This window comes from Paracoccidioides lutzii, assembly GCF_000150705.2.
Source record: "Paracoccidioides lutzii Pb01 unplaced genomic scaffold supercont2.47, whole genome shotgun sequence".
Classification (NCBI taxonomy): Eukaryota; Fungi; Ascomycota; class Eurotiomycetes; order Onygenales; family Ajellomycetaceae; genus Paracoccidioides; species Paracoccidioides lutzii.
The window spans coordinates 20,189-45,748 of record NW_015440993.1 but is presented as its reverse complement, the minus strand read 5'-3'; the positions used below and the strand labels follow the sequence as shown (position 1 = coordinate 45,748).

The 25,560-nt window shown below is 46.6% G+C and overlaps 9 protein-coding genes across 9 annotated transcripts in view; 4 read left to right on the top strand and 5 right to left on the bottom strand.

Moving 5' to 3' along the window:
* Window positions 1-9: 9 nt before the first annotated feature.
* Window positions 10-792, bottom strand: PAAG_08796 (hypothetical protein; the record flags this gene model as incomplete). Its single annotated transcript, XM_002789245.1, has 1 exon — window positions 10-792. One exon carries the CDS (start codon window positions 790-792, stop codon window positions 10-12), a length of 783 nt encoding a protein of 260 aa, XP_002789291.1.
* Window positions 793-1,436: 644 nt separating this feature from the next.
* Window positions 1,437-3,896, bottom strand: PAAG_08795 (pseudouridine synthase; the record flags this gene model as incomplete). The annotated part of the gene is made up of 3 exons (XM_002789244.1): window positions 1,437-3,269; window positions 3,327-3,582; window positions 3,676-3,896. The coding sequence occupies 3 exons, from the start codon at window positions 3,894-3,896 to the stop codon at window positions 1,437-1,439; spliced, it is 2,310 nt and encodes a 769-aa protein (XP_002789290.1).
* A 937-nt stretch (window positions 3,897-4,833) lies between these two features.
* On the bottom strand, window positions 4,834-6,175 carry PAAG_08794 (hypothetical protein; the record flags this gene model as incomplete). The annotated part of the gene is made up of 2 exons (XM_015846631.1): window positions 4,834-5,079; window positions 5,888-6,175. The coding sequence occupies 2 exons, from the start codon at window positions 6,173-6,175 to the stop codon at window positions 4,834-4,836; spliced, it is 534 nt and encodes a 177-aa protein (XP_015701428.1).
* A 2,640-nt stretch (window positions 6,176-8,815) lies between these two features.
* Window positions 8,816-10,644, top strand: PAAG_08792 (carotenoid cleavage dioxygenase; the record flags this gene model as incomplete). The annotated part of the gene is made up of 2 exons (XM_002789241.2): window positions 8,816-8,872; window positions 8,959-10,644. The coding sequence occupies 2 exons, from the start codon at window positions 8,816-8,818 to the stop codon at window positions 10,642-10,644; spliced, it is 1,743 nt and encodes a 580-aa protein (XP_002789287.1).
* A 1,277-nt stretch (window positions 10,645-11,921) lies between these two features.
* Window positions 11,922-12,791, bottom strand: PAAG_08791 (hypothetical protein; the record flags this gene model as incomplete). Its single annotated transcript, XM_015846630.1, has 5 exons — window positions 11,922-12,074; window positions 12,113-12,267; window positions 12,349-12,461; window positions 12,569-12,597; window positions 12,642-12,791. 5 exons carry the CDS (start codon window positions 12,789-12,791, stop codon window positions 11,922-11,924), a joined length of 600 nt encoding a protein of 199 aa, XP_015701427.1.
* A 1,776-nt stretch (window positions 12,792-14,567) lies between these two features.
* Window positions 14,568-15,126, top strand: PAAG_08790 (hypothetical protein; the record flags this gene model as incomplete). The annotated part of the gene is made up of 2 exons (XM_015846629.1): window positions 14,568-14,670; window positions 14,852-15,126. 2 exons carry the CDS (start codon window positions 14,568-14,570, stop codon window positions 15,124-15,126), a joined length of 378 nt encoding a protein of 125 aa, XP_015701426.1.
* A 2,263-nt stretch (window positions 15,127-17,389) lies between these two features.
* Window positions 17,390-19,899, top strand: PAAG_08789 (PHD finger domain-containing protein; the record flags this gene model as incomplete). The annotated part of the gene is made up of 3 exons (XM_015846628.1): window positions 17,390-17,439; window positions 17,522-19,713; window positions 19,799-19,899. 3 exons carry the CDS (start codon window positions 17,390-17,392, stop codon window positions 19,897-19,899), a joined length of 2,343 nt encoding a protein of 780 aa, XP_015701425.1.
* A 1,199-nt stretch (window positions 19,900-21,098) lies between these two features.
* Window positions 21,099-24,340, bottom strand: PAAG_08788 (endoribonuclease ysh1; the record flags this gene model as incomplete). The annotated part of the gene is made up of 5 exons (XM_015846627.1): window positions 21,099-21,721; window positions 21,788-22,436; window positions 22,503-23,646; window positions 24,014-24,111; window positions 24,188-24,340. The coding sequence occupies 5 exons, from the start codon at window positions 24,338-24,340 to the stop codon at window positions 21,099-21,101; spliced, it is 2,667 nt and encodes an 888-aa protein (XP_015701424.1).
* Window positions 24,341-25,075: 735 nt separating this feature from the next.
* PAAG_12642 (hypothetical protein) overlaps window positions 25,076-25,560 on the top strand; it is a gene marked incomplete at both ends in the record, with an annotated part of 1,863 nt that continues 1,378 nt past the window's right edge. The window contains one exon of the mRNA XM_015848108.1: window positions 25,076-25,538. Within this exon, the coding sequence (XP_015702277.1) occupies window positions 25,076-25,538 (463 nt within the window). The remainder of the gene's footprint in view (window positions 25,539-25,560) is intronic.

Here is a 25,560-nt window from a genome sequence, read left to right as displayed (position 1 = left end):
GTATTTGGATCAACTTCCGCCTTCTTTTTGGTTTTTGACTGCCGTAGGGTCTCTGAAAGAAATCGCCTCTCTAATGGATGGCTCTGTATTGTTGGCACTGCCAGCACTGTCTGCAGTGATGTTTTTGGTGGGATTTTCGATTCTCGAGCCGTCATCCCTACACCAGCATAGAGGAGTATCAGGTCTGTGATGCTGAGGTTTATCTGGCCGAATCCACATGCGGCGACGACGGCCCTCGTTATCGCTTCCACCACTCACGTCTTCATCTGGAGCTGTAATTCTCACAGCTACACATAGCATATTAAACTCCTGTTTCCGATTAACCGACGTCCGGGCGAACACCTGCTTCCCCACAGGAGTATCGCTTGGCACACGAAACCCAAACGTCTGCTTTTCTGGATCCGTTCCGCCATCTCTGTACGGACAGTTACCCTCGAAGCTTTTTACGACCCTCCACGACTTCCCCTCATCGACGCTGAAGCCCACTTGGCACGATCCGCCATAGTGGTTGCCCGACCCGGTTAGGCTGAAGTTTTGCTCGGAACCAGCGGGCCAGGAGACAACTGGTTGGCCCTGCGTGGTGTTGAGATGGTTGAGGAAGCCTTTGCAAGGGAACGGAGTCTTGCTGCCGCAGCAATTGTAGGGATAGTCCAGGTAGGGGTACGGAGTCTCAGTGACATGTGGATTGTTGGCGGCAGCGAAAGGAGGCGGGAAGTAGAGTTGCATATGAGCCTGCACAATCGTGTCCTTGAGGATGGCGATTATTATGAAGATGTTGAGTAAAGGCTTCATTTTCCCCGGTGAACAGCTGCCTAGGAACTGGAAGCGATTTGAAAGTTTGATTTGAATGGAAAGGACACCAATGAGGAGAACAGCTTTGTATCGTTCATATTGGATATACGCTTGACTGCCCGCTTGAAGGATTGTTAAAAAGCAAGAGAGGGTATTGCAAAGATAGAGAAAGACAAAAGGTAATCCGATTATTAACACATCAAAGCAGTTGTTTATTGTTTTATGTTTCTATATGAGCAATTGCAGATAAACAATAAATTTTGCATCAATAAAACAGTCTCTGAAAACGCTGACTGAAGTGCTTATGGCCAACACCTTGGTGTAAGAGGGTGTACAATTATCCAATGATTTGAAATCTCTTAGAAAAACACACATATATGTACGTGTGATAAACGATTAAAGAAAACTGGAATCCTATCAAGAGCTCCATTCATTCTTCATAGACCATAAAATTATTGAGTATCTTGTAGATCTTCAAGCGTAAGAATTTATGCTTATGAGCGGGGTATCTCGGAGTGAATCTCATTGAGCATAACCAACCCTGTCTAAATTTCTCTGCTAATAAATTAAAAGCATCATTCTTTAAAACGATTTCTCACAGGAAGAGAAAGAGATCCCAACTATCCTTGCCCTTCCAACTTATCCTATCTCCCACCAAAATCCGGCTTGTACGTCTTGACACCGCCATCTTTCATCAACTCCCGCAAAGCCATAGTCGCATACTGGCTAGATCCTAGCTGTAATTTCAGAACCACCGCCAGCTTATCTGCAGTCTTGCCATCGACTGCTTCCGTTGCATCTGAGGGCTCTGCTATCTTCTCGCCACCATTCCTAGCCATCTTGAGCTTCTCAAGGTCGGTCTGCACAAATTGCTCATCATCGCCCGCATATGCCTTCACCTCAAACGAATAGTCCGGACCAGGTTTGCTAAGCAGTTTCCGATACCCGCCGCTCAAGCTGATATCTTTCCAGCTCCTTCGCATGTCAAACGGGTCCAGCTTGCCACCCCGCTTACTGCCCATAAATTCCTTGTAGAAGGTTTTCATCTCGTTGTCCGGGTAAAGGATATCGAATCCCGGCAATGGCAGGACAATATCAAAGATGCTATATTTGCCGCTCGCAGCCTCCTCGGCGGAGAGGGCACGAGCGAGCTCGAACATGTCCGCAGCGGGGGTGCTATCCCCCGCATCTGGAAGAATGACGACGTCGCCATCCGCATCAAATTCCTCGGCACCACCAGCAGCTCTGGCTCCTTCTTTTTCCTTAAAGTCGTTGACAAGAACAAGGTCGCCTGCGACAACCTTCTCGCCGTATAATCGCCAGCGCTCCCCGACTGCAAAGTTCCACACTAGCGATTGGTATGCATGGACATACATGAGACGGAGACTCCGAGGTATGGTGCCCAGCGCTCCAAAATAGTCATTCTTATGGCGACCCAGGTGTCTGATGATATTTGACTCAGCAGAGAATTTGCGAGGTAATTTATCGAGCGCCGCATTTATTTTACCTGTCGTTTGGAACGCGTGGATTGCCTCTGCGCGCGCAATGTCGTCGGCACTTATAAGTGTTTTGCTGGCCGGGGACTCTGACTGCAATTGTGATTGCGATGCAGACAGCGCCAGGGGGTTAAAATGCAATATACAGTCGCAGGCACCTTTGTAGTCTTCTTGAAGCATCTTCAACCCGATCGTATCAGTGCGGGTTGAGAAAGTCCCGAAACGCTGCAGGCCATAGTAATTGAAGTAACCTCTCTGGCGAAGGTCGTGAAGAGACTTGGACACAATGTCAGTGGCCCTTGCAACGGAATTGGCAACCTTTTCTTCCGGATCAAACGGGAACTGGCAGTCGCGAAGCGTAATGATAAATTCATTGCCGTTCAGGTCACCAAGTTCCAGACGATGCTGGTGGTACTCGAAATCGCCAACAGCAGCATTCCGCAGCGATTTACCCACGTTCAACAACCGGTCAGCGTAGATGCGGTATGCACTGGCCCGTTGGACCGTTACTCCGCGTCGATCCTTCGTCCCCGCAAAACCGAACTGTTTTGCGTTTATTTTCATCTGCCGAGCTATGAAACTTACCACTTCCATGGTATCCTTGTTCTCCTTGTAGATTGTGAAATGTAGATGTTCTCCGCCCAATTCATTCCAGCCCAGTCTCCCTTTTCTAGAATCGCCCCCCGCTCCTCCTCTGCCTCCTCTCCCCTGGGCACCTTTGCGCGATACGGGAATCGCAGTTATTACCATGGTGCCGTCATTATCCGTGGATGATTCCAGACGCGAGGCAAATATACGTCTGATGGCTTGATGGATTTTTGTGCGGATGTCTTTGTCTGTAATTACGCCGGACTTCACGCGACCCAGATCTCTTGCTTTTGCGATAGGCCGCGCAAGAGCGCGACTGTGCAGGGCAAAGATTTGCTGTGCGGTTTCGCAACCGAAATATTCTTCGAGCAGCCTGTTGTCCTCATCCGACATCTGTAATAGTGTCAGTCACCAAATATGAACAAACATATTTCTAGTAAGCATCCATACCTGGAAAGAGTGAGCCTCCGGAGTACCTTTCGAGGCACCTACTCCGGCGCCAGAGCTGGATTCCGCAACACCCATCGTGCCATTCTCCGTTCCTTTCGCAGTCTCCGAGTTTGTATTATTTTCAAGGGCATTGGGAGCAGGCATTGGGGGTTCAGAGAGGCCCGTGGCGGCCTTAAACGGCTGGGGCAGGTCGAGGTTTCCCAGGTGGAGAACCTTACCTGAAGGGAGGATTTCATTGACCAGGAAGTCAGTATATCTGGAGGGTAACAAGAAGAACTAATTAGTTGGCCGTAGTAACCCGATGTGATCCGATGTGATCCAACATATGTATGTTAATGTATATGTGTACCTTTTCTTCAAGATACCGGAAAAGCCAGGTAAATGAGGGCTGACAAAATGTGTGATGCCGACCTCCGCCTCCTTCAGCGCCTGCGCATTCTGGTTGTCCAATGCGGCGGGAGGTTCAATCACGGAGACGGGGCCAATTGAAGAATTTGACGAGTCCGCACCATTTGAGATCTTGACGCGCTTATGCGGGAATTGTTCTACGTCGGGGATTTCTCTCTCCATTGTTGCATTATGCAGATTGCGGCTGGCACACAGATGTTGCAAATGACATCTGCGACAACTGTGAGGGCTGCGAGATGGGAAGGGTCTTAGATATGGGACACGCGTGCTAGCCGTCAATATGGGTAAATGGAACCTCGATGAAGCCAGAGCACGGGGAACAATGTTCATGAACAAGGTTGGGTCCTTGATGGTTGAACCATGCCGAATATTCTACGGTCCGAAGTTTGCGGAGGTCAAAAAATATATGTTCTGATGCCAAGACATGGACAGCCAGCCCTAATTCCCTCTTTGGGAGGGAGACTTTCAATATCGGGGGAGGCAAATTAGGGAGGCGAGTTATAGTCTACGATATATCTATTGGACGGGATATTATCGAACTTTACCACTTCTTCTCCTCCTCCTCCTCCTCCTCCTCCTCCTCCTCCTCCTCCTTCTTCTTCTTCTTCTTCTTCTTCTCTCCTCAGGGCTCAATCCAGGAGGCTGTCAAATCATCACCACCACTGATTTCCCCGCGATCCATTCTGACCTTCTCACTTGAAAACCCAGTTTCTCATACAGGCCCAGCCCCTTGTCACTCGGCTCCAGCCCTACGGGAACATTCTCAGCCCTGGCTTGCTCAATACCCCAACTGGTCAACATCTTCCCTATCCCCCGTCGCTGGTAGTCGGGGTGCACTGCAAGAGTTGCCAGGTACCAGAGCTCAGGAACAGTTCAGAGGGAAAATTATCCTGTGTTGCTGGTATGTTCGTCTCTAATTTGGCCTTATCCAGGCTCTTGTCGGGGTTGAAGGTGTCGATGTCTTTCTTTTCAATGTTCTGGAGGCTTCTCTCCAACCCTGGTAGATGATGTTAGATAGTTATATGAAATAGATATCTTAACTTGTTTAAGGTGAAAAGGTATTGGGGGGGGGGGGGTCATCCTACAGCATCCAATAGTTTCATTCATTATTCCTCTTCCACTTCCTTGCAGCTGGGGAGGTCCCTTCCCGCACCCACGCAGCATATCCAACAACCTTGTCTCCACGTTCTTGGACTTGACCAGCGAGCCCCTCAATGTCATCAGGGGGATCCGCGACAGCAACATAAGTCACATATCCAGGTGTCGACAGTAGTATCTTCAGTCTCCGCACAAAACTAGCCCAGTAATTGTCATAGTACTCCATCCGTCTGGGAGAAAGATAATGCTAGACCTCATCGTCGAGCATAGCATCCGCCACGACAGAGGCGGCATCGGGGAGATCTGCTGCCAAGAGAGGACGAATATGCTTCGTTGAGATGAGGCCGTCAAGACCTCAGACAACAACCCAGAGTCCAGACGACCACAGAGCATGCAGTCTTGCTGCTTCAAAAAATCTGGTATTTCCTTTGGATAGGATGATGTTGCAGCTGAATCCGTTTCCATCATTTGTGCAATCTGCCAACCTGGCCCGAGGAGACTTCTGAGACTCTTTTTCTGACAGGGATGCAATACGTGCGCTCAATTGGTTCGTTAGTTAAATAACAGTTTGCAGGTTCGTAAACTGAGGAGAGAAGAGTGTAGAACAGTTCTCGATCATATATTCCATCTCCTGTGACGAGGATATGACGCGAATTGAGTCGGATATGGAGAAGCTATCCTCCGATTCACTTCTGATCTTTGTTCCATGTGGGATGTCGCATGTATGGAAATTATTAAGGTTGCTCCTATTCTTGCTGTGCGCGAAAATTTTAACCAACCAAACTTGGCTGAACTTAGCACCAGAAAACTGCTAAATTGTTAAAAACATGTCGATGTTCTCCCGCTCTAACACGTACTTCGACAACTCTCCACAATACTCACAATAACTTAATCAGGATTGGCATTATTAACATGCTCGGTAACTAACTAACGTAATTCCACACTGAGCGAGACACCCCAGCGAGCGAGACACCAAAACCACCATATCCCAACTAACTAGATTTTAACCCAAAATATCTACACCCACCCACCCCTAATCAAATTAATTAAATTACACTAGATTGAGGGCATCTTGTTCTCTTATGACCAGGTAAATTGCAGTTGCTGCACTGCTGTGATGCTCCTGAGTGTGGTCTAGGCCCAGAGACTGCAGGCTCAGAAGGTTGAATGACAGACTGTTCAACAAGTGCAGCAGATGGAATAATAAGATTCTGATCTTCCTGTCTAGTGAGACCTCCTGCATGTTGAATCTGACATCTAGATCTAGTCTGCTTTTGCTTCTTTATCTCATTCACATTGAATATATCCTGATATTGCTTCTTTAGAATAGTGATGCTGATCATTTCATATTCACAGGCCTTGATAATTTGATCAAAGTCTTCCACAAAGCCTTAAAACTGATCTTCCACTAAGTATTTGATCTTATTTGTCTGCTGGTGTAATTGCTGGGGATTACTAGGTGTTTGAAGCACTCAGAATGTGATTGAATTGCTAGAGCTGCTGCATGGAGGAGTAGAGGTTCAGAGTTGAATATCCAGCTGCTGGAGAACATAGTCAGATTGAAAGAGCACTATTTTAGTAGCTTTGAAGTCATTTTAAATAGTCTGCAGTTTGAAGACTTCAGTATATGCTGCAGGATAAGTCTCTAATAAATCTGTCTTTCAAATAGCATTAAATTCTAGTCACATTTGCTGTTGAACTAGACCCTCATATGCTCACTTTAAGACTGCAAAAATGCTCATATCTAGTGGCTGTAAGAGATGTGATGAATGAGATGACATGCAAAGACATATAATAGTATTATTCTTGTAGATTTGATTGAATTCTGAGGTAAAATGACTGCTGTGCTCATTCAGAATAAGAAGACTATGAGTGTCAACCCTGTGTGAATTTGCAGCAGGAATAAACAGTCTAGTAAGTCATTTGACTCCAATCTCATCTGTAGTCCAATCATTAGGGCTAACATCAAGTCTCCAGCCATCTGGGAGCCTGTCAAACCAGCCTTCCTGTAGAATCTGCCCTTTGAGAATGATGTATGAGAATAGAGCTCATTCTGATGCATTGACTGCCTCAATCACAGTCACCCATTTACAATTCCCAGGCTGTAGAAGCTTTGTCTGGTCATAGCACTCAGCACTAGTGATGATCTTAGTAGTGACACAGAGTCTCATGACAAAGTAAGTCTCATCAAAGTTGTATATATTCTCTGACAGAATCTCATGCTCAGCAATTGTATCCTTCAAGGTCTTAAATCAATCCTGTATAACCCTGATATCTTCACATTTGGCTCATTCATGATTATAGTGTCTGGAATAGCAGCTTTGAAGCTCTGTACAGTGTTTAATCAGTCTTGAAATCCAGTTCTTGCTGACCCAGGGGGAGAGGTGGTAGAGATGATGGAATTCCATAAGATAAGAAGATAATTAGCCATATCCTCAACAAATGCCAGCTGGGGAGGGAATCCTCATTTAACATGGTCCAGCACTCATTCAACTAGCCTATCCTCTTCAGTCTGAGTCAATTTGTGTGAATTTGAGTGTAAATTCACCTGTGCAGGTCTGCCACTCAGTCAATGACCAAGAGTAGAAGATGAAACATCAAATAGGTGTGCAGCTTCACAAATTGAGAGTTTTTCATCATTTTGAATAGATTTTATCATGAGTTCAAGCCTCCCCTCTCTCTCAATAGAATTTGAAGAATTTTTATTGTGAATTGGTGGCATAATTGCGTGTTGAAGTGGAAGGGTAGTTGAATTAGATGATATTTTGAAATGGTGTCTCGTTCGCTGGGGTGTCTCACTCAGTGTGGAATTACGTTAGTTAACTAGTTAGTTAGTTATTCGTATTAGCTTTGAAGAATCTTCTCCTTGCAATGTCCTAATCCGTTAAGCCGGGACTCCTTCATGCCAGTAACTTGCTCTTCGCTGTTGTTGCTGCGAAGGATTGACCGCCGTGATGATCGTTCCGCCGTCAAATCAACGGCAGTCCATTCAGCACCACCACGCTCCGACCTGTTTTTGCAGCTAGCGACATCCCGTCTTTCTCGCCAAACTTTGCTCTTTTCATGATCGAGCTCCGAGCCTGCCAAGCTCTTTGCCGAATGAATGCGCAACGTAAAACCAAGAAACCTTCTCTCCGAACAACCCAACACTTTATTGAGGATTCAACGGGCGTCCATGAATCCTAATGCAGTGTCTGAATGACCCCAAAGACCCTACCTTAATAGTTCTGCCAGACCCAATGATGATGAAACGATTGGTCATATGTATACCGCATGGCTTTTTCCCCTTCAATTTCGCCAATCAATCAATTCATTTCCGTCTGTTTCGTTAACACCTCCTGTTCGCTTTATTTTAATTAATAATAAAGTGGAAACTAACTAGTTGAGCCCAATGGCCCTGGCGGTGGGCCAGCCATGCGCCAATGTCTGTTGAACTCGACGGCATATGGATTGATTCATATATATATGGAGTGCTTGATGGTTAACAGTCGAACATGGTTTACAAGTTGAGCCCACTTTGTTAAATCCATAATCAACTGTCACTTCATCTAAAAGTTACACAGTTTTCATACTCTGAATCTTACATCACATATTTCTCATACATTTCTATTCAACCTCGCCGCCCTCGACACCAGGGTTAGGGGTATGTTAGGAGTAGGATTAGGAATTAGGAGTTAGGATTACGGTTAGTTAAGGATGATGCCTCTGCGATGATTTTCTTGTTGATTTGTGTAAAGGAATCAACCGATTATCGACTGTTTCTTTTATTCTTTAACTATATAATTTCATTTCATGTTCTTGTTTTAAGGGAAACCAAATCTTCTGAGTTATTTATATAACCCCCTTTTCCACTCCTCATTTTCGGTAATATTATAATTTGTACATTACAATTTATATGCTTTAAGGATAGGTTCTTGATGTCGAGTTCGCCAAGACAGTCTGCTTCACCCAGAAGGAGACTTGCTCAGATTGCTGCTCACACCATGGGCACCATAGATACCTCCCCCAAGTCATACAATGACTGGCCAAACCATCAAGGAGTAAGTTGCTTTGTTCCGAAACCATCCCGCCTTGTAGGGTGGTGCAGTGGGATCCACCATATGTCTATCACTAATAACCAGATCAGTTCAATTCCAGCTATGAAGAGAGGACTCCTGTTGAGCTCAAGGTGACCGGAGACATCCCTTCATGGACAGCAGGCGTCCTGTATCGCACTGGCACAGGACGCAGTGAGATAGAAACCGAGAAGAAGGAGATCTACAAAGTGGCCCACTGGTTTGATGGCTTAGCTGTGGTCCACCGATTCCAGATTCTGCCTCCAGATGCGGTCCACTCTTCAGTCCGCGTGTTCTACAATTCTAGAAGCTCCTGTGACGGACTAATAGAAAAAATCAGGAAAACTGGCTGCGCAAAGTCCATGTCATTCGGTGCGCGCTATGAACCTTGCACCAGCTACTTCCAGAAAGTCATGTCCTTATTTCGCCCCAGCCCACCCAGAACCCAGGCAGATCAGCAGTCTATGTCTATTACGGTCTCAGTCAATTTCCCGGGATTGGACCACACGGGCAAGAAGAAAAGCTCTGGACATGCCTCCGGTATTCAGACGCTAGCCAACAAGACTGACGCTGCAGCCTTTCAAACCCTGGACCCAGAGTCCCTGGAACCTATCGGAGTGGCTTCGCAGCAAGTCCTTCACCCAGACTTAAAGGGGCCCCTATCGGCCACCCACGCCAAATCAGACCCAGTCACAGGAGACGTCTACAACTTCAACCTCAAGCTAGGGCGAAACCCTATCTATCGTATCTTTACCGTGTCAGCTTCCACAGGTAAAACCTCCATTCTCGCAACCATTACCGATGCCCGCGCCGCCTACCTACACTCCATATTCCTAACAGAAAACTACGTCATACTCTGCGTATGGAACTCTTTCTACACCGTAGGCGGTTTGTCAATCATCTGGCACCGGAACATCATCGACGCCATCGCTGACTTCGACGACTCCAAACCTTCCACTTGGTACATCGTTGACCGGCGCCCCGTCGACAAGGGTGGCAGGGGGCTCGTGGCCACTTACAAAAGCGAACCCTTTTTCTGCTTCCACACCATCAATGCATATGAAGAGCCATCGTCCGATGGTAGCAGAGACACCGACATTGTTGCAGACCTAATCACCTACGGGAACCTCAACATCCTAAAGCGCTTCTACTTCTCTAATATCATCTCCACATCTCCTGACGCGGCGAAATACGCAGCAGGTGTCGACGACGCCAGCCGCCCCGTTTTCAAGCGTTTCCGGCTCCCATCACTCCCACCATCCTCACCAGATGCCCCAAATGTGAAAAACAGCACAAAATCCGCACGTGCAAAGCTAGAGTTCAAAGGTGAACTGGTCAACTCGCCCGAACTCCCGACTCTCAACCCTTACTACGTCACCCGCCGCCACCGCTACGTCTATGGGGTCACCGACACCGGCAAATCGACTTTTCTTGACGGACTTGTTAAGTTCGATATAGAAACGAAAAATGCCGTTCACTGGAGTGAATGGGGTCAGAATGCTGGAGAGCCGATTTTCGTCCCCAAGGAAAAAAAGCAAGTAGAAAGCGAAGGAGAAGGTGACGGTGAACTAGATGAAGATGACGGTGTGCTTCTTTCCGTTGTCCTCGATGGGCTAAAAGGGACGTCGTATTTACTTGTTCTTGACGCGAAGACCATGACTGAAGTTGGGAGGGCAGAGGTTGCGGGGCCGGTTGGGTTTGGGTTTCATGGCACTCATGTTCCTGTGACTGGCAGCGGTAGGGGATTGGATTTTTAGGCACTTGGGTATTTCTACCCCCTTCTCATGTTTAATTTTGGGTGTCGTTTTATTTTAAAGACGTTGGCCTATTGCGCCTCTGTACGTCATTTATATATGTATCTGTTTGGCGATTCTATGTATAAGATTACGCATACTTATCTAGGTGCACCGCAGTAATGAGGATCTATTTCGGTCACGTCTTTCTCTTGTTGCCATCATTTATCAGACCCGAGGATGAGAACTATGGATGGTGTGGGATGTCGTCTCTTTTTCCGTTTTGAAGAATCTTCTAATCTATGTCTATGATACTTGGGTGCATAATCCCTGATGAGCAGCTACCTATGCCTTTGTATCTTGTAAGCCGGGCATTTTTTGAGTGTACGTTTTGCCCACCTCACGTTGCAGTCACCGTTTATTTCAGGAATGCTACAGAAATGAAATTGGTTGACCAGTCAATAGTTAATGAATCTGAATACTGGAAGTCTCCGTGTCAAACTCCCTCGGTTTTCCAACGAAGGTTCACTTTCGCATTTCAAGTTCATAGAAAATAGATTGAAGCTATATTGAACGCTCCGTATAACACCTATCTATTCACATATCTAGACAACTAACATACACAAGATATCCAAGAGTCCCTTAGTTAAAAAGTGCGTAATTGTCCAACATCTAAGGATTCCCAACTGTAGATATCCGCGCTTTATGCGGCAGTAAATCTATAGATGAAATTCTTTGCATGCCAACCAAAAGTTGTTCCAAAGCAAATGACGATTATTTCAACCCTGTAATATTCAAACAGATTGCGGTGATAGAGTATGAACTGTACATATATATATATACATACAACCCTGCCATGGGTTCCTCTGAATTGAGTTTCGACTGGGTCTATCAGCTTAGCACCCCGAGAGTCGATGCAACATGGAAATAATGTCATATATAACAGGAAAGCGAAGACGGCAATCGATGAGAAAACGGGATAGATCTCAAGCGGACATCCTCTTTCCTATTGAAGGAACAATACGACATACCCGATCACCCTAGTCACCGACATAAGAAACCATCCCTTCAATTGGGGTGAGTGTCAAAGACTTTTCCTTTCGGTGTTGCCTGCTGAGGAGAACGCAACTCAACGCTTCACCCTCGTCTTCTTCCTCTCCGCTCTTTCGGTCTCTTTTTTCATCACCTTCCTTTTCCTAGCAGATGCAACGATGGCGGCGGCGGCAAGCAGCAGCAGCAGCAGCATCTGCCTCCTCCTCCCTCTTCCCCTCCCAAAGAGCCCTAATCCTCCTCACAGTTTCTCAGATCCTCTCCCTCGTGTCCCCCTTCCCCACCCCGGCCGTTAACAACGCCTCATAATCCGTATGCACATGCCTAACATGTGCATCAACGGCCAGCTGAACCCTAACCTTCTCACTTTGTACCGTGCCGCTCCTCCCCACGCGCCGTGAGTCCTACAGAAACGCGTGGCCCAGCACCGTCTCCAGTGTACCTGTAGGCATGGCGGGGAATTGAGAGCAGAGGTGAGTGCGGGCTTTCGAGATGTCTCGTGTGTCCTTTTGGGCGACGCCGTGGTGCGAACGGCAAGCGTGCTGGAGGCGGATTGGGAGGGGGCGTCGAGGTCGAGGGTGCGGCGGGTTTGGGGTTCTAGATATGGATTTTATTAGCGATTTAGCGTCATAAAAATTGGAATGGATGGCCACGAGTTGTGAATATGTTCGAACTTACGTAAACGGTATATACCATCTGTTTCGTCTCGTGTGAACGACTTCGACAATTGCGAGTTATTGTAGATGTCTCCCTTTGGCACGAAGACATAGCCTGGAGGAGGACCTTGGCGTCTGTTCGGATCTAAATATCAGAATCAAATTCAGGTTCCAATACTATGTGTCGAGCGTTTCAAACGAATTGGATTTAAAATGAACCTACATCTTCCAATGAAACATACCCTAGTTTTTCCTTGACAGCATTCTTTTCCTCTAAGGCTCTGCGAAGTTCGCGGGTTAGATTAGTTCTCAGACCTGGAGCATCTCTTTTCTCAGGCCTGGCTTTGAAACTCGTGTCTCCTTCCTAGATTGCTTCGATGTGGCTCTGTTGTTTCCCAGCTCTCGATTCTGGGATCGTGATGATGACGGGCTCTTTGGATTACCAGAAGCTTCCTCTGAGGCCATGCATGGTGAGAATAACGAGGGAGACTGATTGTGCAACATGTTACCATATGGAACCCCAAGTCAAGGGCAAGATAGGCCCTTTTCGTTTCTTTGTCCTTTTCGTGTTGGCTGTGTGTTTTCGTCCGTTGACAGTGAGTGTCGAGCGAAGCTGTAGGGGAGACGAAAGGGTGGTTTGGTGCTTTCAGCTAGATAAATGTGTGGTTTAGGACAGAGGGAAATCAGCAGGCAAGATTAGGGTTATCATTCCTAGGTAAACAACTAGTTACGAGAATCAAATCTACTCCTCGTTTGTTTTGCTTTTTCCTCATCCAGAATCTGGCACCCGAGGCGGGACAGATAAAAAAGGGGATGAGATGTGTGAATCATGTGATTGGCATCGATCATTTCAGTGTTTGGTGGATAGAATAACTATCACTGATGGACTCATATCATCAACTGAATTCTGACATGTAACTAAGCTATTCCCCAGCCTGAGATAATAACTAGTCATGGGGAGAAGGATAACAAGGTGGCATAGACGTAGTTACAGTGTTACTTTCGTTCTTTCAGGAGTCCTTCCTCATCCATATTATCCCATATTGCATAAATACCAAGGTGGTTCTGCATCCAGCCGCAACGAAAGGAGATGTTCTGCATTTCCGGGATGCATTGATTGCGGATATGAAAAAAGCTGTGCTTTTGGTTGGAGTGGCTCTCGCTTTCAACTCCCTCTTCGTAATCCATCAACCTTGTTGTTATTACGTACCAGACATGCTTGGTTAGGAAAAGTAGGGTTTTATCCCGGAGGAATCATATGGAGTGGTTCTTCAATTAAACCCTTCCCGAACGTTCACTTGGTGTCAGTGCGAAGGCGCGGAGCGGGAAGCATTCATTTCTTTCGTCCCTCCATCGAGAGAGTCATGGCAGTTATTAATGATGATTAACGTCGAAGGAAAAGGTTTTCTGGATGGATTGGGATTATCAATTTGTGATAGCACTGCCAAAGACAATGCAAGCCATTCCTAGTCGGGGTTTTGATGTCCTTAAATATAAATATTTAGTTAACTACTTACATGTCTGAAGCAAGACAAAGCCCAAGTAAAAAGAGTTACTAAGTTAGTTACCACCCAGAGTTCTCTCATATCTCTGCAATATTTAACTAACATGCTCCAATCACAATCACATTCCCCGAATAATAAGAATAGACAGCTCTAACACCTCCGGAACTCCGATCATCACATTGGAATGGACTCATCCGTCCATCACTTAGCAGCTCGGCAGAGAGCTTTTCTCCCTGCGGACCAATTGACAACGAGCCAAAGGCAGAGCAGGTATATGGGGCGTGGTATAAATAAGCACAGCTTCCCCAAATATGACGGTTGTTGACTCTGAGGCCAGCGGTCAAAGAGTCAATATGAAGATCATACACAACCGTTCACACGACAAGCGTCCCCGTTAAATAGCCAGAGTGAGCTTTGCTGAGCTTGGATGCGATGAGATTTAACTAATGCTCAATAATAATGGACGCTCGGGGTAGGTAGTTAGGGGAACCTGTCACTGTTGCTGTTCATGTCCTACAGTGTATTTAGGCTGTGTGTCTTTGGTATCTTGGGCTTGATAGATGGAATATTAGATACAGTCTGCCAGGACGGGAGCTCCCAATCACACCAGCATCACAGCTGTAGCAGCATTGATTGCCGGGAATACCAGCGATGTGAGTGGCCGAACTGTCCTCTCCCGGATAAGAGGCCCCTCACTGGAACTCATTTAACGACGGACTTTTATTATTTATGAATTATGGATCACTGGTGGGGTCATCGGCGAATCCGAGTTTCGCCCTATGGGCATGTGGAACTCGTGGGTAGTTTGAAAGGCGGGAAGGAGAATTTCAATATTGAGCGTACCTAGAGGCTAAATACAGCTGCAACCCCAGATAGGTCAGAAAAGTAAGTTAAATACAACAAGAGACGTTTGATTCTTCTGGATCTAATGATTGACCTTTCCTCCCCCGTATTCGCCATCACCCATAACTCTAACTTGATACAGCATTATTCCATGCATGCTTTGAAGGAAAATACAAGAAAAAATTAAAAAGAATGTTTTGAACGGAAATCTCATTAAAGAGACCCACCGGTTCAACCTAAAACTAGTACTCCTCAAGTTTAGAAGACCGTATCTGCAGATTGCTGGTCATATAACTTTCCAAGCCTGGGCTGAGCATTTGCGAGCGGCGGTTTTTTGGGGCCCAGATGCAATGGGCTGTGCTCGTGTGTCCAATTATAAGGCGTTACTGGGACAAAAGATCCAAGGAAAATCCTCCAACTCCTGCGCAGGACGAGATGAAGATCCATGGTAATTTTTTTGAGGCAAGATTTTTGCTTTCAGGCTGCAGTTCAGGAACGGTTTCGGTCTTGGGTTTCAACTTTTATAAACTCAAAGAACTCGGGTAGCAGTAGTATGATGTTTATGTGTAACTGCTGCCGAGTACAGGTTAGTTAAAGAGGGACCTTTAATAAAACTCTGCTTAATAACTTCGTACAAATATGTAACTAGCTGTCAAATCAATCTCAATGTCAGTCATCTCCCATGCTGCCGTGCGCAGTCACCGTTGAACGTCCCACTGGAGTCCTAGCAGTTGAGAAATGGGCAGAGGGTCTTTTTGTTTAAAGATAAGTATGCAATTTCCCTTTAGCAGTTTCTGTACCTGAACCTGTGCCTTGTTTTCAGGTTCAGCCCCATAATTTTTTGCTGATTACAACGGTTCAGTTGTGATCTGTTAGGCCAGTAAGTGGGTCTACTCTTGGAGTTAAAACCTTCGATATCATCATCATCATCATCTCTGGCTATAATTCCCTGTTTGCAAGCCGTTGGAAAGAATCAAGATATCCCTTCTTTTACCTAGGTAAGATAATAACTGCATACTCTATACTCTCCACCCCCCCCCAAAACAAAACACACACACACACACACACATGCTCTTTCTCTTCTATTTCTATTCCCAGCAATAATTGGGAGTGGGGTCAGTGGGTGGGAGAAGGGGGGAGGGGGAGGGAAGAAGGCAGCGGGTTCTTCTGTCTATCCGCACCAAGATGACCGCCCGGACTTTGGTTCGGGAATCTAGATCCCATGGCAATAGTCAGCAGGGGGGGGGGGGAGAAATAAGAAAGAAAGAAAGGTTAAAAAAGCCTATTCTCTTCGGATGCAGCCGCCGATTCATCGTATTATTTGCCGGAGCCGGGCAGCCAGGTGGAGGGTCTACATCTGCCACGGAACAGGGGACTGGAAGGGCATGTCTTGCGGCTAAGACGGAACTACGGGACAGATCAGGTATGTTTGTATGTTATCTTAGATTGTGAAGATATAACTAGAACAGAACAGAGCTTTTTGAAAGAAGAAACCATAGAAATGAGTGCATAATAACAGTAGGGAAATTTTCTTCGTTTCTTCGTCGTGTTTTTATTTATTTATTTTATTTTATTTTTCTTATTTGCCGTGCAGTCGTGAATCGTGGTCCGAATAGGAAATATCTAAATAAAGGAGAAAAGGGAAAAAAATTAAAAAAAAATTACAAAAATTAAGGCACAGAAAAGCCTAACTACCCGTAAAATGTAAGGAAATGGAGTTCATTAATTAAATGAGGAATTAATTTTAAGGAATTAAATAATCAATTAATCATAAATAATCCAAGCTGAAATTTGCTATTTCTTCCTATTTCTTCCTATTTCTCTCCGACCTCTCTTCTCTCTCAGTCCTCCCCTCTTCGTAATAACTACGGTCCTGTTCTGTTCCACCTTCAACATCAACTTCGCACTTTCGACTTTTAAATTTACAACTAATACAGTGTACGTTTACATCTGCGGCTCCAAGCTCCAAGCTACATCTCAATCCCCAATTCGAACCCCCCTCATTCAACAATTCAACAATTCAACAAATTGAGCTATCACAATAATCTCATCTCATAGGTGCTCTCTGTTCGGTGCCCACTGCTGCCTTGTGCTGTCCTGTCCAGCAACACCTGCAGCATCCCCCTGCTGCCTGCTGGTTCAAACATCCGATTTGCTTCCCCTCCACAGACACCGCTCCCCTTGAGCTCTAAGCAAGTCCGACGGCTAAGCTGAAAAACCAACCCGCTTTTCTCCCGCCCGCCATCTAATTTGCTACCCAGTGCTTAGCCTGTCTGTGGAACTACTTCATCATCAACATTATTTTCTTTTTAAGCATTAATTATCACTTCGCCTGTATCCACCGATTCTCCAGTTGGCACTGCACTATATTGTGTTATATCCATTGCATTGCAACTCCCATCGACAAGATAACAGGACAAGACACAACCTCTTCTTCGCTGGGATCTCCATTTGTTCGTTCTGGGTGCTTCTCTCTCTCTTTCTCTCCTCTCCCATGTTGGCTGCCAATCCTCCACTGATATGAGTTGGGACCGCCCAGTCCACAGGTAGGTCTAATCCGTTTTGATTTTATTTATATTCATATTTTTTCCACATTTTAGTTCTTGGAGAAAAGATACACCAACCAGGAGTCACATTGGGGTGTTTTCGGGAGATCTTGCTTGCTGCTTTACCCTCTCCGTCCCTGTTTTGTTATCCACCTATCAGACCCACAAAATGCATTCAATTGTCTATTTCATTGCCATGATAGATCCAGGACGGACGGCGTTACTTTACCGATTCATTTTTGCTTAATAATAGTTTTTATATAACTAACTATGACTGACCTTTGCTTGGATACGTATGCAGTTTTAAACACTCCAATGGCGAGCCTCAGACTCCTAAAACCCCGACTTCTGCGGGCTTTGGCGAGTCGGCCTTCCAAACCCCAAAGCTAGAGTCAAGTTTCTACGACCCTCGAGTCACTTGGAATACCGCAGACCCTTATGCTTCAAGCCCCGAATTTCTAAAAACCCCTCAACGATTCGGCTTGACCACCCCTTCTAACCACAAAAATGGTCCTCATGGCGTAACCAACCGGGATTCAACCCTCGACCCCTTTTCCTCCTCCTCGTTTGCACTGAATCTGTCCCCGCAGCTGGAACGGACTTCGATCTCTGGCAGGGCTAGGGCTGGTAACAAGACGAATGGCAGAACGAGCAAGGGCAGCAATAAGTCCGCGAAGAAACAAACAGCAGATCAGGGAAAAGGTGATGATAAGGACTCCACTGACTCCGAAAAAGGATCATCAGCGGCATCGATGCAAACCCCTCCCCCGACCAGCACTGGCAGGGTAAAGATGCAAGACAGAACCAACCCCGGGAATACCAATTCAGCTGCCGGAAATGTCAACTGCAACAACAGGAACAATGATCATCAGACTATGGAGGCACCTGACTCGAGTTATCTAGAGACTCCAAGCCGTGTTGTTGGGATGTCTGCTAACCTATTTGATGCTCAATCCCCTAACCTATTCCAGATGGCTGCTGCCTCCACGGACTCTCCGTTTTACCCCCAAAACCGGCTGTTTTGGGACCAGGATACACAGTTCCCAGCTGACTCGTTAGGTATGACTGACACATATGGAGATCCATTCGGTACCCCAACTCGTACCTCTGCTTTTGATGCATTTGACCAGAATCAGATGCACAATAATGACCTCCAGGTGCCCTCATTCCATACAATGCATGGCACTCCTGGGATGGAACCATTTAGTGATAGCCACGTTTACCATACGACAACAATGAGACCTCTAGACTCCAGTCTCTTTCCTACTGCGTTTTCGACATCCCCTCGTCTTGCTACTGTACGGGATGAGGATCCTGCGATGTTCTTGAGCTCTCCTGCACGGAGATTCGGGTTTTCAGAACCAAAAATGCCTCAAGATACACCTCCTAGAGCCGAGACCAGGCAACCGTATCATCACCAAACCGAGGAGTCCAAGCGTGAGAAACGATTGAAAGAGTTGAAACGGGCTAGAAGTTTGGCTCGTCGTAAAGCTGAGGCTGCCAATGAGGTTGTTGATGCCCTACGTCAGTCACGATCTTCACAACATCTCTCTAGACACGGTTCAATACATTCATCACTCCCGCATAGTCGCCATCCCAGCGGGCATTCATCCTTCGGTGCCAGTGTCGGTGCCGGCCCCTTCGACAGTGGCGTAAGAAAAACCCCTGCCAAAGGTCGTTTGTCGCCGTTAAAAAGTCACGCATCACCGTTTCCCCGCCCTTGTTCGGCTACTTTGTCAACTCCAGTTGAATCAGTTGTTTTAAAAATTGGCAAGGATGGGAGAGCCAAAACTGAAATGACGATCGAAACTGAGCCTCTCACAGGTTTTGGCCGTGGTCTAGGGGTGGATCTGGATGAATCATCCACTGAGAGTGAGACCGACTCTTCAGATGAATCAGATTTTCCAATCGCCTACAGTGCAAACACTTCTTTTAAAATACACCCCGATATTACTCCACGACGGCCTGGTGTTTCTCGTGCACGTTCGACCTCACGTCCCCATTCTAAAAGTTCATCCTACTCTTCTACCGTAGCTTCTCCACACTCGGGACGACATTCCCCTTGGGCAACCTCATCTCATGGGAGTGGAAGGCTTCCACAATTACATACTCAGCAAAACGGCTGGATAACATCTCGTACACACACCAACCCTGCAGGAGGCCACTCGCGCGACCAGTCTATAGCAGAGTCAGAGCTAACTCAAGCTGATGACGATATGGGTGACGCCCAACATGCACTCAAACAGGTATTGAAGAGCAGAAATAGGCAAGCAAGGCAACCGGCACCTCTCTACAGCCAAAGGACACGCTCTTCACAAGCTCTATCAACATTGAAATCATCTCCTCCAGGTTTTGGCGGAAATTTTGACTCCTGTCGAGAAGATATTAGCTCGCCTACAACCGTGACTGACCCGGACTTTGCGACTCCAACCGCTGAACGACAGAGTAATCCAAGCAATGGGACTAGATGTGTTTGTAATTCTATGGATAATGGTGGGCATTTGATGATTCAGTGGTGTGTGCTTTCCCCTTCGTTCGAGTTACTCTAATAAGTTTTGCCTACTAATATGCAAACCAGTGAATCCTGCACGCATTGGCTTCATACCAAATGTGTTGGCCTCGACCGACAGAGTCTACCACCTGTATACATTTGTATATATTGCAGTCAGACCCCTATGAGAGGTGGCCGCATTCGCGATCCCTTGGCTGGTAGTGAGCAAATGTCGACTTCCCCGCTGACCCATAAGTCATATCGATTCCGGTAGTTATTTTTCGATACCTACCATTATATATATCTCAACCAGATATATATCTGGCCGGCTTGGTTACACTACATGAAGTCACCATTATAGGAATCAATCATCATTATCGATTCTTAGCGATGATCCCAAATTCTACTCAACGCGTATTTAGCATACACAAACATCCAGACGATGAAAAATACCTTAGACAATCTGGGTTGTGGTTTCACCTCTTTTTAAAGCTCTTTTTTCTGCTTTTATATCATGCCCCCATACAATACACCCCAAATCCAATACCCCCTTCGCAGCAGTTTTTCCTTAGTCTCAAATATGGATGGAACCGGCTTAATTTTCCGAGAAAGATTCCGTTAGTCCTTTCTACCTGCACATATATACATTCTATAAGACATATTCACTTCTTTCCTTTCCTTTTTCCCCACTTAACTCTCACCTTAAGATTCATCCTGCAGTGCATAACCCTGACGAAAAAGCTCCGACACCTTAATATTTATTTTTCTTTATGTTTACTTCCCGCGTATGTTCTGCTTATATTAACAAGTACGCTTAGTTTTACCTCCTCGTTCTCGAGCAGGCACTGGTGTGGGATTAGTTCGTTAAGCCTTCTCCTTTTCTTTCTTTCTTTTTTTTTCCTTTTTTTTTCTGCTTCATTTTGTACTTTCTTTTAAAATATTGATGATGACTGGATGGATGACTGGACCGATGGATAAACAGTGTGCCGAGTACTACATAAGATATCACAATAAAGATTATTGTTTCTTGCTGAGTTTACTGTAATTTGAAAGGAATTTTGAGGTGTTTGAGGTGTTCCAGTCTGATGGAATCGTAGCTAGAATGGATGATACGGAATGACCTGCATCTCGGTTTTTAGGTGGTGTACGGAGTAACTAGTCAGTGGTTTACTCGCAAACGGACAGGTGTGAAATTTGTGATTTACCTGTGATATTGTCCCCAGATCAACCTAGACACTTAACTACGCCATATGGAAATTTTGTATGTATATCGTATGCTAGAAGTACAAGGCATGTATGTGACATGTATTCATTCATGCATTCTACACAACTCAAAATCCCCTCCACCCACGTACCTGCATAACCCCCTTTCCAACAGTTTTTTATCTTACTCAACCCCCCTTCCCTTCCCCTTCTCCGTCCCTTCAGCACCCCCATCATAACTACCACCAACCCACAACCCCGCCACCGTCTCCACCGCCCTCTCCAAAATCACCCGCACTCGATCCCTCAACACCGCATACGAACACTCCACCTCCAGCGTCTCCAACCACACCCGCGCCACATGCTTGTCAACCCGAATTTCCAGGCCCGGTACGGATATACCGAGGCTATGAAGCCGGTCGAGCTCTGCGCTTTCGAGCTCGTGGAGGTCTTCCGGTGATAGCTCGTCGGGGTATGTTGTGGTTGGTGTTGTAACTATGGGTGATGGGGCTTGGTTGGCTTTTCCATAGGGGGTTGATGTTGAGACTGCGCTAGCATCTGGGTCCGGCTTTTGAAGGGTTGGGGTGCCGTTGTTTTTGGCGACCGGGGGAGCGGGTGTTGGTGTCGGGGCGGCGAAGGAGTGTTTTATCTTTGGTTTCTCGATTGGTGAGATGTTTGGGCCGAATTGGGCTTCGAGCAGCATGCAGAGGCGCGCGAGGCGTTCTTCAGAGGTTAGGTTGGAGTGTGGATTTGGTAGACGTTGTGAGTGGTCATGGGAGTGTATGTGACGGTGTTGTTTGCTTGATCCTGAAAGTGGGATATACGGTGATTAGCGGACCGGTTTGTTTAGGAGCTATAGAAGGGGGATCATACGTTTTACTGAAGCCGGACTTGTCTCCACTGTTAACAGCACGGCCATGACGGCATCAGCAATCCCGTCATTCATCATATTTCCCTCCCATTCAACTTCTACCTCGCGAGCTCGCGGCCTGTAGCGGAGAGTGACACACCCCATAATGAGATATGCAAGTGGTTCGTCTGAGGGTATCTCTTCATCCGCTTCTTCCTCCTCCTTTTTTTCAACTTCATCGCCGTTGGTTTCCCCGCCATCTTTTTTGTAGTGATGGGCTTTGAGTTCTTCAATAGCCCCAAATGTCCCCTCCAACGCCCACCGAATCAAATCAATACTGGCAGTACTCAGTGTGATGTGTTGTTTGCAGGTGATAGTCGTCGTAGCCAGCCCAGCATACTCTCGAAGGTCCTCGGGAGCCATAAGTGATAGCTTGAACCCGTTTTGGACGAGAACACCATTCATAAGTCGCGATTCCGATTCATCAGCTGGCGGCGGCCTCTCAGCGAGCCGCCCTACGACTTTGGCCACTTTGTCGACTTGGAAGGGTATTCGGACTTCCTCGCAGTTTGCTGGTGTGAATACTTTGACCTTAATCTTTTTGTCTGCGTTCAGACTTAGAAGTTTGGATTTCAGGCGCATCATTTGGTGTTTTTCTCCATGAACCAAAATCTGTGGTAAGGGGTTAGAACTAAGCCACTGCTTTCAAATACCATACACCAGGGGTGGACTACTCACAACAACAGGAGCCCCAACTTCTTCGATGAATTCACGATTCTCAACGCCATCTACATGAGCTGCAAAACTTATCTCATCCACCGTGCATCGCCTTGGAATCATGACCTTTTGTTCTTCATCGCCTCCGGTCATTCGCCTTGCTGGACCCACCGCATTCTTACCGCTCATAACGGCTGGAATCTGCTCTGGCTCATTCAGGATCTGCTTACCCATAGTCCCCTCAACACTATATCCAGTCATGATGACGCCGTTGCGTTCGTTTGGCGCCCATCGTTCAAGAAGCTCCCGACTAGTGCCGGTTTGTAGCATACCAGGAGACGCAAGCATAACACACCCGCCAACATCATCGAAGCGCTCAATATTCTTCACACTACGCACGTAGCGAAAATTCCACGGCCCAGCAGTGGCACTATTGGCACCAGCAGCATCAGCCTCTGCCATGCGCTCGCGAAAGACACGCTTGATATTTTCGTTCATAGCTCCGATGTATGTCTGATAAACAATTATGCATTTACGCGCCATGTTTCCGATATAGTAGATGGGAATTTTCTGCAATTCCGGATGCCGGCTCCAGTATTCGTCGAGAATTAGTAGGAGTTCCTGAGCTCGTCCCAGGGCGAAAACCGGCATGAGAACCCTCCCGCCCCGATTGAGAATGGTGGTGATTGATTTCATGAGGGCCGCCTCCCGTTCTAGTCGAGGAGGGTTTGAAGATATGCCAAACGTTGATTCGGTGATGAGCACGTCAATCTTGATACCCTTGGGTACTTCTGCAGATATAAGATGCCTGTCTTCTTCACGGGAGTAGTCTCCCGTGAACAGGATGTTAAGTCCCGCAATTGAGATAACGAACATGGCTGCACCAAGAACATGGCCCGCAGGAAATGGAGTAATACGAATGCTGTTGATAGTATGGGTGGTGTTGAAATCGATGGCCTCGATCTGTGGCAGCGTCGAAAGGTGTTCTTCTTCGGTATAGAGCGTCGTTCGTTGATCAGAGGAAGAAGACGTATTGCTAACACGGACGTTGTCCTGAATCAACCATTTGTAGATAGCTTTTGTAGCATGTGTCATGAAAACCCGGCCCTTGAAATTAGTTTTGCTAAGCACGTAGGGCAGACCGGCCGAGTGATCCAAGTGGAAACTAGAAAGTTCAAAATATAGCACATGGGATTAGCTAGGTGTCCGGTATAGAGATATAGAAAATAAAGTAGAATACGAAGACAGGGAAACAGGAACGATAGGTGGGCGCTTATAGCTAAGATGGGAGCATATTCAAGAGAGATACACAGGAACAGTAACGGTATAATGAGGACAAAATATAATTTCATTTGATTTCTGATATACATATTCAGGGCGAAGGGAATGTAAGAGAAGGAAAGACCTGCGACAGGATAGGGCCTGCGCGAGTAATTACCCACCACAAACGGCAAAATTTCATCCTCACCATCCAGGATATCCCCGTGTCAAGATCAACATATGGAATAATTAAGGGAAAACTGTCGACCTACTGGCTTATAAGAAGGATGTCAACGCTGCTTAGGTCAAAATCGTCGAAGAACGGGAGAGCAGCGAAGCCTTCTTTTGCAGGGTGCATTCCAGCATCAAGCTATATGGCATCTTGTCAGCGTATTGTCGCGCGATTCAATGCGATATACAACTGACGGCGGAAACAAATTACCCACCATAACCGTCTTCCCCTTGTATTGAATGATATGACATGACCTCCCAACTTCATTTCCGCCTCCTAGATTGTAGAAAAGGAGCTCATCGGAAGGGTCCACAGGCTCCTCGCTGGCAGGGGCTTGGATGGCGGAGGCTTTCCGTTTCGTCGCCATGTTCTATATGTACGTATATTTGTCTAAACACGTCGCGACCGTGACTCTAGGAGAGTAGTATTGAATGGCCGGTATCAAAAAGTCCACGTCGCGTAGGATATGCATATATATATATGTATGTATGGACCTTGGGATCCCCCAGTCGCATGGAACACGACGCTTGGGTCTGTTAAGGCCTAACACAGCATTGATGTGTTGCTCAGGACAAGCAGAGGGACAGACACACTTTTGAACGAGGGTATTTTCCACAGTACCTAGTCCTCCTCCACGCGCAAGATCGTCCCTGTCAATACTGGTCTTCTTTGTCTTCTGAAGCTGCGTACCTTTTTGATCTTCGAAGTTTGTTCGACGAGAGAAAAGCTTGCCAATGCCAAGCTCATTACATCAGCAATTTCACGTGGCTCCAACATCTTGAACACTTCAACTTCAACGACAAAGTAATATATTGCATCTAGATATGCTATTATCTGCTGCAACTAGACTCCACTTCCACGTGTTGAGCAGTCTTCAGTGAAGTGGTCACTCTTCGGCAAACCCTATCTTCTGGTTCAGGCCCCGGCAGAATGACTCGGAGATGACCGCGTCTTCATTACATCTCTTGCTTGGGTGCATTGCTCCCTCTTTTCGTGTGCTCGTCTAGCGAGGCGATCTTTCACTATCGCCCGCGGGGTCAATATCCATTCACCTATAACACTCTACCCAGCCTCTGTTTAACCTCCACATTCACCATTCACCATGGCTCAAACACAGTCCCAGCAGTTCGCTTCGCAGAGTTTTACCCCGCCTGTTTCCACCCCCTCCCCAGGAGCCCCGTCTCCCGTCAGCGGAATCGCCCCTCCTTCAAAACGTCAACGTTTCTCGCCTTTGCCCCAGTCTCAGTCTCCTTACGAATCTCCCAGCTTTGGCACCCTACAGCCACCTCATACAGGAAGTTCAGTTAATGTCTCTTTTGCCAACGGCACCTCGACTCCCGCCATGAACGCGCCTCCTGTTCCAGGGTCTATGGGTCCCCCATCGAGACCAGTCGAGAAAGCCACCGATACAGCTGAACTGACCGATGTTCTGGCTTCATCTGGCATCGATGTTAGAGAGAGGAGAATATTTAACCCATGCATATGGACAGGCTCTGCGCTCCCCAGCAACCCCCCGCGTTACAGACAATTTCACACTCCTTCGTTACTCACCAATCAGCGGTACCGTTTCTGGCGGGAACTAGTTCG